This window comes from Oryx dammah, unplaced genomic scaffold, assembly GCF_014754425.2.
Source record: "Oryx dammah isolate SB20612 unplaced genomic scaffold, SCBI_Odam_1.1 HiC_scaffold_25, whole genome shotgun sequence".
Classification (NCBI taxonomy): Eukaryota; Metazoa; Chordata; class Mammalia; order Artiodactyla; family Bovidae; genus Oryx; species Oryx dammah.
The window spans coordinates 42,819,834-42,832,181 of record NW_024070209.1 but is presented as its reverse complement, the minus strand read 5'-3'; the positions used below and the strand labels follow the sequence as shown (position 1 = coordinate 42,832,181).

Genomic DNA, 12,348 nt, shown 5'->3' with positions numbered 1-12,348 from the left:
CAAGTAGGTAAACAGAAAAATTATTTAAGTTAAATAACTGAAATGTTGAAAAGTAACACGATACAGAGGTAGATGAGAGACTGTGGTCAGGTTATCATGGAAGGTTTTATGTGGCCATTAGGCTCAAAATGTTAGTAACCAGAGATTGGCAAGGAAGGGTTTTTAAGGACTAATAAGTAATAAAGTTTGGCTGGCTCATATGGTTTGAAAGATAGTTTTTAGGACGTGTGCTTTTAAAAGCATCAGACTCTATCTTGCTCATAATAGCTTAATGCATGCAGTCAGATCCCCAAAGAACCTGTTATGATGTTAATGTAACACATGAAGCATAGTATGATAACTGTGTTAGATCCTAGGAGCAATGAGTTGCCCTCATCAGACACTCCCGCTCTGGGTATGGTTAGCTGGCGCTCCAATTAGTGCACTTTACAAGTGACTATTAGAAGTCCTTCTGTTATCCATGGCTCAATCCATACAAAAGGCTTTGCTATAATTAGCTTAATAAATGTCAAGTGTGTTTCCACTGGTGCTGTGGCTTGCTAATATCTTGATGCAGACACAGGTTCTTATTCGTTCAGTTCTAGATTCAAGATAGGTGTGCTGACTACAAACAAGTCACAGTTCATTAACAAGAAGGTGACAAGATCTGTAGCTTGTACTTCTGTGGACAGTACCCAAGATCTGACTGCTAAATGCACTGCTGTTCAGCCATTAGCAGAGAAGTCTGCTTGCCTGATGCTGACCAAAAGGGTGATAGAATTTTGCCCCCAATGGTTGAGGCAGACGCTACTGCTTGCTAATGTTTAATCAGATATTCCGTGTAAGGCAAACTGAGTATGAGCTTTGTTTTTGTATTAAGCAAGTAGTGGATCCCATTATCTGCCAAAGAGTCTGAGAGGTAAATGACCAACTAACTGGCTGTCAGTCTGAGATATAAGTAAAGACGTCTGGTACTTTTAACTTACTTCCAAATAATATCAGTCAATCACCAATACCTATTTATCAAAGCAAGTTTATTATATTACTTATTCCAGACAGATAATGAGGCTTGTGTGTACAACTAAGAAATTAAGACAATCCAAATAAAAGGCAGGAGAATTAATATGAATTACACAAACAGCTAACTAGAAAGGAGCAGCAGCTGCATTCATTTTACATTAATACTGTGAAGTGATGTAGCACCATTTACCTCAAATATATCCTAAGTACTTTTTAAGGTAATTACTTGGGTCCTTGCTAAAAATGCAGCAATACATTAAAAAATTAGAGCAAGCCTGATGATAATCTTATGTTCAACTAACTTCAAATATAAAACTCCAGAAAAAAATAGGAAATCTGGGAAGGCTCTGACCTTGTACAATTCTTTTAAAAAATCCTAAGGAAATAGTTACCATTTTTGAGACTGGCTTTTTTCTATTGCTTGCACTATATTCATCACTATTATCATGACTTAAATTCCAAGCTTTGGAAGGTTTAATAGGTACTTATTTATGCATTCATATAATTTATTAAAAAATTTTTTTACACTAAAGTTCTATTTATTGGTCTGTTCAGTCTGAACCAATGGAGGAATAAGAAATTTAAGGCTACCAAATCAAAGGATTAGCATCTTTAATTATTATTTTAGGATCTTTAATTATTAATTCTGCTTTTTACCATTTCTAATGATTATTCTAAGCTATTCTACTCTGATCATTCCTACATTGAAATTTGTTGGTTTGACCCTGTTAATGAATTGAAGTTAACATGAAGACATTTATAAATCCAATCATAAGGCTTTTTCTAAATACTGATAAAGTTTCATCTGAGATATATAAAGAAAACCTGAAAAGAGAAATTCGGTATTCCAGAGTCTTTCATTAGCCCACTTTACTAGTTAAGAGCCACAGTACATTTTCAGAAATATACCACAGAAAAATCTTAAGAAAATTCCAAAGCTTGGGATTATTCAATCCTGTAAAGCTGTGGTCCCTAACTTTTTTTTCCTTAAGTGTCATGAACCATTTTGAGAACTGATGAAAGTATGAACTTCCCCTCAAAAATATGCATATGAACAAAAACTTCTTATATATATTTGCAAGGGATTCCCTACAGTCCATGATCTTGCAAGTTGGGAGTTCCTATTTTGAAGTGGTGGACACCGTGGAAAATAAGTTTAGCCCATTTTGACACTGTTCATCTTCACTTCTCTGTGCCTATACAGGACAGTAAGCATTTTAATGTTACCAAATTGCTGTCTTAAGACAAAAACTCTTATTGTAAACACAGTCTTGTAAAATCCGCTTCCCCTAATTTTACGAGGTTTTAAGCCATGTATCCTGTCTCTCAAATTAGTTAAATCCCTAAGGTTTAAACTAGCAGATAATCGTTTCTTTGATATATATTATTCTTTAGAGCCAGTCACTGAAAAGTAAGATTAAAATTTAATACCGTCATGAAAATGAATGTGTTGTCCACATACAGAACAGGTTATTTGACTTTATAAAACATATTTCTAGTTATACTTGAAATAAAACACATCTTAGAATCAAACACATTCACCTAGTGCCTCTGAACACAGCACATAATCACAGACCATTCCTTCCCCACCTCTTAACTTACTTGGAATCCCATCTCCTACCATGATAACAAAATGTACAGCTGACCCTTGCACAATGCAGGAGGTAGGGGTGCTGAACCCCTCATACCAGTTGAAAACACCTGTACTGCTAACTCTGTCTCAAAAACATACGAACTGATACATGACTCACCCAAGGGCAGGAAGCTGAAAAGAGTTTGGATAGAATCAGGACTCAAACCCTAGTTCATTTGATTCTACATATTGCAATCTCCCCTACTTAAAGATCTGTAAGATAAAAATACAAGTACTATATTTATTGAAAAAATATGTATAGGTAACATATAGGACCTGTGTAGTTCATACATATAGGACCTGTGTAGTTCAGATCTGTGTTGTTCAAGGGTCAACTGTACTGATTGTTCTACCTACTGTTTGGGATAGAAAACACGTCATTTCTGACCAAACCCACCATCTCAAAAGCATCTCATCAATTCCCCGAACCAGTCAGCAAACAGGTTGAAGAATGCTGTCTCTGAGGAGTTAAACACTCGGCTATGTCTTTAACCCCACGTTGAATGGACACTTAAAACAAGAGATATGACTATACTACAGTACAAAGGTTAGGCCTGTTGCTTTCTTATTAAAGAGAAACTCCACTAGTTACTCCAAAGAATTGGTTACATAGTAGGTGAAACTTGGATGTATGTATGAAGAATTCTTAAAGCCCTTAAAGAAGTTTTTAATGTTTTGAGTCACATGACAATTATTCAGTCCTTTCCTAATCATGTACTTTTGCTCAAATAGAATATTTATAAAACAAAGCTCAAAATACCTGAATAAAGGAAAAGGGTCAGCTAAAAAAAGTTTTGCCAAGGAAGCTACTATTTGGTCATGGGATTTCATTCTTGTCTTTTCCTTTGTAAAAAATAAATAAAGGAACAACCATTGTTTTCTCCTTGCTATTCTTTAACTTTCACAAAGGAAAACTAAGAAGTAAACACTAGAATTTCCATTTCAGAGATGTAGGCAGGGGTCAGGAACAGGAGGGGAGAAGAAGGATACTGCTTTCTGACAATCAGAATTCAAGTTATTTCAGCTCAATGGTAAAGGGCTTGCAAGAAAAACTGGACTATGACTCCAATGGCTGAATGGCATCCTGTGTGTTCTGTAAACTATACAACTACGGGCTTCTCCCTGCACTATTCAAATGTACCATTTTGTTTTTCCTACTAGACCTGCTAAATGGTGAGTGCAAGCTGAGGAAGGTAATATATACCAGCATTCCTGCCTGTGTAATCTATACACTTTCATTTTAATTCAAGCATAATCCATATTTAAAAAATTAGACTAAAGAGAGACAGTAAAGGTTTTAAAGTTTTCTCTTTGAAAAGATGGTATCTTACAGTACATACAAAAATACTCTGAAAATACATACGACTTCATTTACAAAACACTGAATCAACATATTACAAGAATTACATGGTTATGGACTTCAATAAATGGAGCATGCATTCATGAAACTTAAAAAATATTAAGAAAAGGACTGAAAAAAGCAGTGTAAAAAAAGACAACTCATATTTAAATAAAAATTACAAAGGTCCTGAGCCAATTAATGGTTGGTAACAATGTCATCAAAAATGCCTTTAGGTCTCAATAAAATCCACTGCTTATTTCTGCATGCCTAGTCTGTGAAGAAACTGAAGTTGTGGGGGTACGTAATGGTCAGGAATTATCATGCCAAGTTAAATTGTACACGTCAAAAATACAAATTTTGCCATACTTAAAGTATCTTTATTGTTGATGCCGGATTGAGTTGCTCCTCAGTAAAAAATACCAGTCAACTAACAAGAATGGCATGAGATAGGTTATGTAACAATTTCACCGTTCATATACTGACTTTCAGTATTCTGGTTATATTTTGATTCTTAATAAAGATGCATTTCAAAGGCCTCCACAGGAGGCAAAATATAGAGAATTTATGGTGCCCAACTCTTATGTAATCACTGGACTAATCCTCCCTGGTAACTATGCAACGTTTGGACAGAAAGGCACAAAAAAATAAAATTTAAGTATTTCATGTGCCAATCTGAGAAAAAATAATTTAAATCAACAGAACAGACAAAAAGTACATCTACACAAATGAGGAAAGCAGAAAAGATACCTCACATTCATTTCTCTCAGGTTTCACAAAGTGGCTTCAATGCTAAAGTAAATGTGTTAACATTTGGAAAATTACAAGACTTTTTTTTTTCTTCAATTTTTTCAGTTCTATACAATGATTACAACATAAGACTTAAAAAAAGGGGGGGGCGGTGGATATTTCAGGACTTGTTTTATGAGTGTCCAAAGAGCCAAGAACTGGTTCCCATAACAGAGAAACAAGCATCGAAAGTTAAGGCAGTAAAACCTCCAACGCAAAGCCATAAGACTGCAGATGACAATTTGATAGCAGGTGATCCTCAGAGAAGTGTATGTAGCAATCAATGAGAGAATGCTACAGCATCTGCAGGTCAAAGTGTGAGAGTTCAAAAAAACACTTCAAGGTCGTTAGGCGGATGACTGTAACTTTCACCTTATCTTATGTGTGACAGCTCACTCTGTTTTTAAGAGTGGCTGCATCTATGCCACTAAATGATTGCATATTCACTTTAGTAAGGAGGCACTGCTTTTACCGATTTAGGGTCAGCCGAATGGAATTTTTGATGACACGGATGTTATTTGCTGGAACTGGAGATGATGAATCTGGTAGTTCTTTGCTGGGCAGTCTCTGTTAGAAAGAAATAGAAACAAAGAAGGAAAAACAAATACATATTATAAATACATATTATAAAGGTCCAGTGAGTAAAACTAACAAAAGTCTGAATTTTTTGCCAAGAGCTCTAAGTTCCTATACACTCAAGTATGCGTTGAATACTTTTTCCCAATGTTCATAGGTACTTCTTGTTTGGGGGACTTAAAAACAGGTGAAAAGCAAAGGGACAGGGAAAGGGCAGAAGTGGGAGGGCTGTATGAATAAAAAAGAGGGCTGTGTAAAATCAATCGACACTTCTACATTGAGAAACGCACAGAGAACAAAATCCTCCTCAGAGTCAATGGTAAAGAAAAACAGGAAGACTACGGTCACTAAACACGAAATTCTCAGGGTGCAAGGTGAGAAATGAGTGTGTGATACAGAGGGAAACTTGCTATCGAGTTATATCCCTCAATTAGTTTCTGTACAACATTCATGGAGAATAACCCAACTTGTGAGATAATTAAGTTTTTAGGAAAACTGACTTTGCAGTCAGGGTAGGTAACTTTAGTGACGGTACAATTCAGCAACATCTCTATGAAGGCTTTTGAAGACACTGAAGATGATTACATAATGAAGGCAAGTCTATGAAACTGAGAAACAAAGATAGAAACCTAAAATACAGATAGTTGTGTGATGGAAACAGTATGTTAGCTTCAAGTCATTAAGAGAAGACTGCAAGAAGTAATTCTCCTTTCATGTTACCTCGGCTAAACCCTTACATCATACGGGCAACCATTAAAAAACACGAAAAATTTCAGACATGCATAAAAGAACAGAAAGGATGATGAAGATGCCACAATGAAGACTCAGACATTATTAAAATTTTGCCATAGTTGTTTGGGTTATACCCCTTGCCCTTTGTGCTTGAAATCTTTTAAAGTAAAACTCAGACATTTCATTTCACACTTTAATACCCACCTCAAATTTTTTCTTCCATTACCATACATTATATAATTATACACCTCTATTTTTTGTAACTCGCTCTTATGTTAAACTGTACAAATTCTACAACTAATAGAAAGTATGAGGACATTTTCTATTTTGCTTTAGAACTGTCAATACATCCTGAAGAATCTGGCAGGGTGACAGTTGACTACGATGAGAAACACGAGTACCTACATTATTAGCTAAAATGTTAATCCCTTGAAAATATTTAAATTAAGATTTAGGGGCTCTTTAGGTCATGTTTCAAAGATACTCACTCTATATACCAGTATATTTGGTTCCTCCAAAATATTACTAACTATGGTCTCCAACTATCAAGCCTGATTTTCATCAGTAAGCAATGGGGTTCAACAAAAGACTATCAAGTGTTGGTAGGAATTACTGTGCTGAGCACTAAACTGCTTCTTTAAAAATAAAAATAGAAGTTGAACACACCTTGAATAAATCATGAAATTTTGAACAACTCCCTCTTTCCTAGACTTTTGAGATACATACATTTAGGCTCATATACTCTATTTCCATCCCCAACTTCCAACTACAGTGCTGATGTGGAGGACACAGAAAAAATCTTATTAACGCTTTCCTTCACCTAGTGCTAGGCTCTTCTTAATGAGCTTTTTATACCTGTAGATTACCTATGAACTCGTACTTGTTTATTTTACTTACAAATTAGACTGTTACCTTTTTGCGTGACGTATCAATAGTTGGAATAGGCATACATTCTCCTCCAATGGCATCCTAAAAACAGAATTACATACAAGTGAAAATGTTCCTATATGCAAATATTTACTTCTACATGATATAAGCCATAACTAAAAGTTAAGAGATAAATCTGATCTACTTTTGAATATAGTACTTTTCCTGATACATGGCTCTTTAAATATTTTTAAGCACACTATTAATATACTTACCACTGATTTTCTTTTTCTGTCTTCAGCAGCACGTGATTCCTTAAACGTTGATTCAAGTTGAATAAACTAAAATATAAACATTAAAATGAGGTGCTATTATTACCTATTAAATAGGTACTATTTATTTATAGGTGCTATTTATTACCTATAAAACCATATAAGCCTATATAAAATGAGAAACTAATTAGTGACCAGGCTAATGTCAAAACTTTTACAAACAGGTTTGGTGAGCAAAGATAATTTAAATCAGATTGAATTTAATTGACACCCTTAATTTCTACAGTTTGATCTACTGAGATGATAATAAAATACTTATACCACCACCTACTGGAGGCAGAGGAGATCACCATTATAACTCAAAAACTATTTAGTTACCAATAATGACTTTTACGTAAGCCAAGGAGAAACTCAGACTAACCATTCAAATTTTTAGACACATTATTAATTTGAATTCAGAATGAACAATTAGTATTATCCTATTAGGGTTAGGTAAATATTCTTTTTAAACGGTCAAATCCTAATGGAATACTAAGGTAACTATGAAGAACTGTGAGCTTCTTTAGCACTATTTTAAGTTTACTTTGAAAAAAAAATTGACTATGGAATCACCACTGACTCTGTAATCATACCTTTTCTATGTCTTTCAACCTCTTAGAGGACCCATCTACGGAAGGGGAGTGGGGTCTTTTAGGCGTAACATTCTTAGTTACATTTGAGATCCCATTTAGATGTGGCTGCCCCTGGACAGGGTTGTGAGGTGTGACCCTAGGAATGACATTTCGTCCTACTACCGTAGGAATGGTACACACAGCTGGGGGTGATACAGCTTTTAATGCAGAGTCGACTTCTGAAAAGGAAAAAAGAAAGGTTTTAGTAATTAAATACAGATGTAATAGAATCGTAACTAAGAAAAGTGTAGATACCTACTTGCACCAATGACAGGAATAGATAGCCCTTGAGCTGGTGGGACACTCAGTGGCTTTTCCACGATTACAGCAGCAGGCTCAACATGATTCCTATAAAAAGTGTTAAATTATCATTATTAAATTATTTAAATAGTATGTATTTAAAACCTTAACTAAATGTTTAAATTACTTCTTTCAAGTACTCCTACTTTCACATTTCACCAAAGGAAGAAAAAACAGTGGGGAAAGGAAGAGGACCCAGTGAGAATTAACAGCAAAAATTAAAGAGAAAATCTGGACATTTCTGTTTACTTACCTATTAATATTCCCATATATTCATAAATCTAGACCACTTCCCACAGGATTACCACAAACTGTCAAGTAATTCTAAATAAGAAACTGACTAGTAACTCACAAAATAATTTTTTTTTTTATAGTTAAAGATATTTAGCAAAAGTACACAAGTTTACATTATCCTCAAATAAACTGAAGACTGAAAGGAAAATTTTGAAATGCAGACCTCTCTGTCTCCCCTGAAGGAGGAATATCAGGCTTGGAAGGCTTGTTTGCAGACACTGGGGAATTAAAAGGTGTTTCATTATCAGTGTCTCTGGAGCTGTCCAAACAATTGCTATCCAGAGATGATCTTTTGGATTGAGGTCCACTTGAACTTCGGGTGACATCAGATAGACTTTGCTGAAACAGGAAAAAGCTTTTAGGATTTCAAAATGTAAATGAGAAAAATGGTTTCAATTCTGAAGTACAGATAAAACAAAAGATATTTTGTGATTAATGAAGGTTAAGATTTTAGTCCTAGATTGAATTGCCTGTACTTTCCCAAAGCTTCTCAATAGGTTTGGATGCTGTAAAAATGCAGATTTGGGCCCAGGATCATGTGTCTGGGTTCAGACTGGAGAGGTGAGTACAAACTCACCTTTTTCTTCTTCTGAAGAATTTCTGCGGGAAGGTAGTGATGAAGTTGTTTTTTTTTAACATGAGTTGCTTCAATTTTCATTCCCTCCTTTAGCATGTTTATATTGTTTGCCTGTCTGTACACTGTAACAAAAGTCAGTATGTTAAAATGGGAAACTCCTTTCTAAAGAAAGCGTGCTATTTTCTTTTTCTAAAATACAAACCTTCAGTAACTCCACATTACTACACAAAAACACATTCCTCTTACAGAACAAATACTTCCAAAACATTTTCACAACATCACAATCCTTTTCAAGTACTGACTAGTTTCCTCACATCCAACTTCTAAGACTTTCCCATAATCAAATCTCACTAACAAAATTAATGTATGGAAAAAAGTTTTCCTAAATCTTGTTTTCTGCTATTTTCCCTAAGGGCAATCTCTTCTCATTACTACCTGCCCAAATCTGAGCTAACCCTAATGCCATATATACAAGATGCAATTTAAGCTCTCCTCCTCCAGGAAGCTTCTTTTACTGTACGAGCCACAGACTGTCAGACATGGGAAACCATCTACAAGTACATCTTTATCATCGAGGTAGGTAAACAAGACTCAATAGCCTTGAATGCCCTGCCAATACTGAAATACACATAGCCCCAGATTCCCACTCTAGTGCTTCTCACCCCTTGTAAAAAAGTCAGTTTTATTAACTATTATATCAATTATTTGGCGTATGTTAACTGTGAATACTCATATGATAAGCTAACTGAAGAGAGGGGTTTCTTCTGCACAGTATCTACTGTGAAATGCAAATTATATAATCTCTTAGGGCCTCAATATCTCTATCTGGAGAACATTTTATAAATCTGTAATAAACAGAGATTCCTAACCCCTTCCTTTTGGAAAAAAATGAGTCCAAATTAGAATGGAATAATTTATATCTATGTTTTCATTCCAGATTGCTTATAAAACCCTCAGGAGTGCATGTTCAATGTGCAGACTTCTGGCTCCACTCCCAGAGCCTATGATTCAGTAGTTGTAAGGTGATGCAGAGAAACCTGCATTTTCATGACAAATATGAGTGCTAGTTCAAAAAAACTCAGATGGGCTAACCAAGAATATTAATAGTAGAAATGTAGTTTCCACATTATTAAGACAACCTCACATTTATAACAAATATATTAAGATATTCCACAGAGATAATCTTAGAAGATGTGAAAGATTCTTTTCACTGATTTTGAAACATATTCAGCAAGCCTGTATTGACTGATACTTATTTCATGTAAAATAAAAGTCAAAAAACAAGTAATCTTTATGACTTTGGTTATAAACACTGGCTGTACACACTAAAAATCACCTATAGAGTTTCTTTAGTCTTTTTGTTTTAAAAGTTAATATATTCATATGGTACAAAACTCAAAGGGTTCATGAGTATACAGTGAAGTTGCCTCCGTCAGATACACCCAGTTAGTTCCTTGACCTAAAAGCAATTCTACCGGTTTCTTTTATTAAAAACTATATATCCTTTCAGAGATAGTCTATGATTTTTAAGCAAAAATGCATGCATTTCTTTACTGATTTATATAAATGATACTATACCGTACCTACTGGTCTGCACCTCCCACCTCCCACAGAGGTCTTGTAAATTGTCTCATCATGCCTTTACTTTTTTAAGGGCAGTGCATAGTTTCATAATATAGATGTTTCATGTTCATTTAACCAATTGTGGAACTTTATAAAAATATAGTTAGCCAGATCCTAGACAGAGGATACTGCATTACAGCCAAGGTTGAGTGCCACAGCTCTATGATAAAGTCTTACCTGTATCAGTAAATGACTGTATATCGTATGTCAAGTCTATATTAACACTTTCTGCATTTTCTACTCTCCGAAAAATTATTCCAAGGAACCACATTGATACATAATTGTTGCTATAAAATAAAATTTAAGAATTTCCATTAATTTTTAATAATTTTACAGATGCTTTTTGATAATTAAAACTTGGTCTCTATGAAAGCAGAAATACAAATTTCAATGGTTTGGCCAAATTCTTTAAAAAAAATGTTAAGTTATCCTGTGTTATTATAAAGCAGATTAAATGCTTTGAAAATGACTAACTAAATATGTATTTAAGGATGCTCCAAATACTGACTGTGATGGAGATTTTGTTGAGGTCTGTGGGCTACCAACATAGCATATACTTGGTTGGGGTTTTTTTTGGCCTCATCATGTGGCTTGTGAGATTTTAGTTCCCTGACCAGGGATTGAACCTGGGCCCTGGGCAGTGAGAGTCAGAGTCCTAACCACTGAGCCACCATGGAATTCCCAACATGTACTTAGTTTTAATGCATGATCACTTATGCTCAAGTATACAATTTATCATCCTCCATCAGTGCCTGTTACATAGCAATAACTGCTATGTAACATGGGAATCTTACAAGTGATCTTAAATATACATATGTCAGGTAACATTATTTAAGAAATAAAATATTAAAAAAATAATTAACTTACTCTTTATGATGTTCCTTATTTCCTGGGAATGACTGGGGATTTACATGGGCAAGAGTAATAAATTCATTCCGTTCCAAATTTCCCACAAGTACACGTATTTTAGATTCTACTAAGCCAACCCTAAAATAAAAACACAGACAAGAATTTTCAATGTTAAATGTGGAAGCTCTATCCAAGTAAACCAAATAGCATATTAGCTATGATGATTTTGTTGTTCAGTTGCTAAGTCGTGTCTGACTCTGTGACTCCATGGACTGCAGCACACTAGGCTTCCCTGTCCTTTACTATCTACCAGAGTTTGAGCAAACTCATGTCCATTGAGTCGGTATGCCATCTAACCATCTTATCCTCTGCTGTCCCCTTCTCCTCCTGCCTTCAATCTTTCCCATCATCTGGGTCTTTTCCAATGAGTTGGCTCTTCGCATCAGGTGGCCTAAGTATTGGAGTTTCAGCTTCAGTCCTTCCAGTAAATATTCAGGACTGATTTCCTTTAGGACTGACTGCTTGGATCTCCCTGCTATCCAAGGGATTCTCAAGAGTCATCTCCAGCACCACGGTTTGAAACCATCATTTGGTGCTCAGCCTTCTTTACGGTCCAACTCTCACATCCGTACAGGACCACTGGAAAAACCACAGCCTTGACTATACAGGCCTTTTCAGCAAAGTGACGTTTCTACTTTTTAATATGCTGTCTAGCTTTTCTTCCAAGGAGCAAGCGTCTTTTGATTTCATGGCTGCAGTCAGCATCTGCAGTGATTCTGGAGCCCAAGAAAATACAGTCTATCACTGTTTCCATTGTTTCCCCATCT

The 12,348-nt window shown here is 35.3% G+C and overlaps 1 protein-coding gene across 4 annotated transcripts in view; it reads right to left on the bottom strand.

The window, feature by feature from the left end:
* Window positions 1-996: 996 nt before the first annotated feature.
* Window positions 997-12,348, bottom strand: part of PAPOLG (poly(A) polymerase gamma) — a 32,282-nt gene continuing 20,930 nt past the window's right edge. For 2 of the 4 annotated variants that reach the window (XM_040224163.1, XM_040224164.1), the window contains exons 14-23: window positions 11,540-11,659; window positions 10,850-10,959; window positions 9,050-9,171; window positions 8,636-8,811; window positions 8,138-8,226; window positions 7,840-8,057; window positions 7,211-7,276; window positions 6,981-7,037; window positions 5,233-5,327; window positions 997-5,063 (exon numbers count right to left, since the gene is read on the bottom strand). In XM_040224163.1, the coding sequence (XP_040080097.1) occupies window positions 4,829-5,063; window positions 5,233-5,327; window positions 6,981-7,037; window positions 7,211-7,276; window positions 7,840-8,057; window positions 8,138-8,226; window positions 8,636-8,811; window positions 9,050-9,171; window positions 10,850-10,959; window positions 11,540-11,659 (1,288 nt within the window). In that variant the 3' untranslated portion in view covers window positions 997-4,828. Of the gene's footprint in view, window positions 5,328-6,980; window positions 7,038-7,210; window positions 7,277-7,839; window positions 8,058-8,137; window positions 8,227-8,635; window positions 8,812-9,049; window positions 9,172-10,849; window positions 10,960-11,539; window positions 11,660-12,348 lie in introns of all 4 variants that reach the window. The other 2 variants (XR_005718320.1, XM_040224166.1) reach the window with 2 other exon arrangements.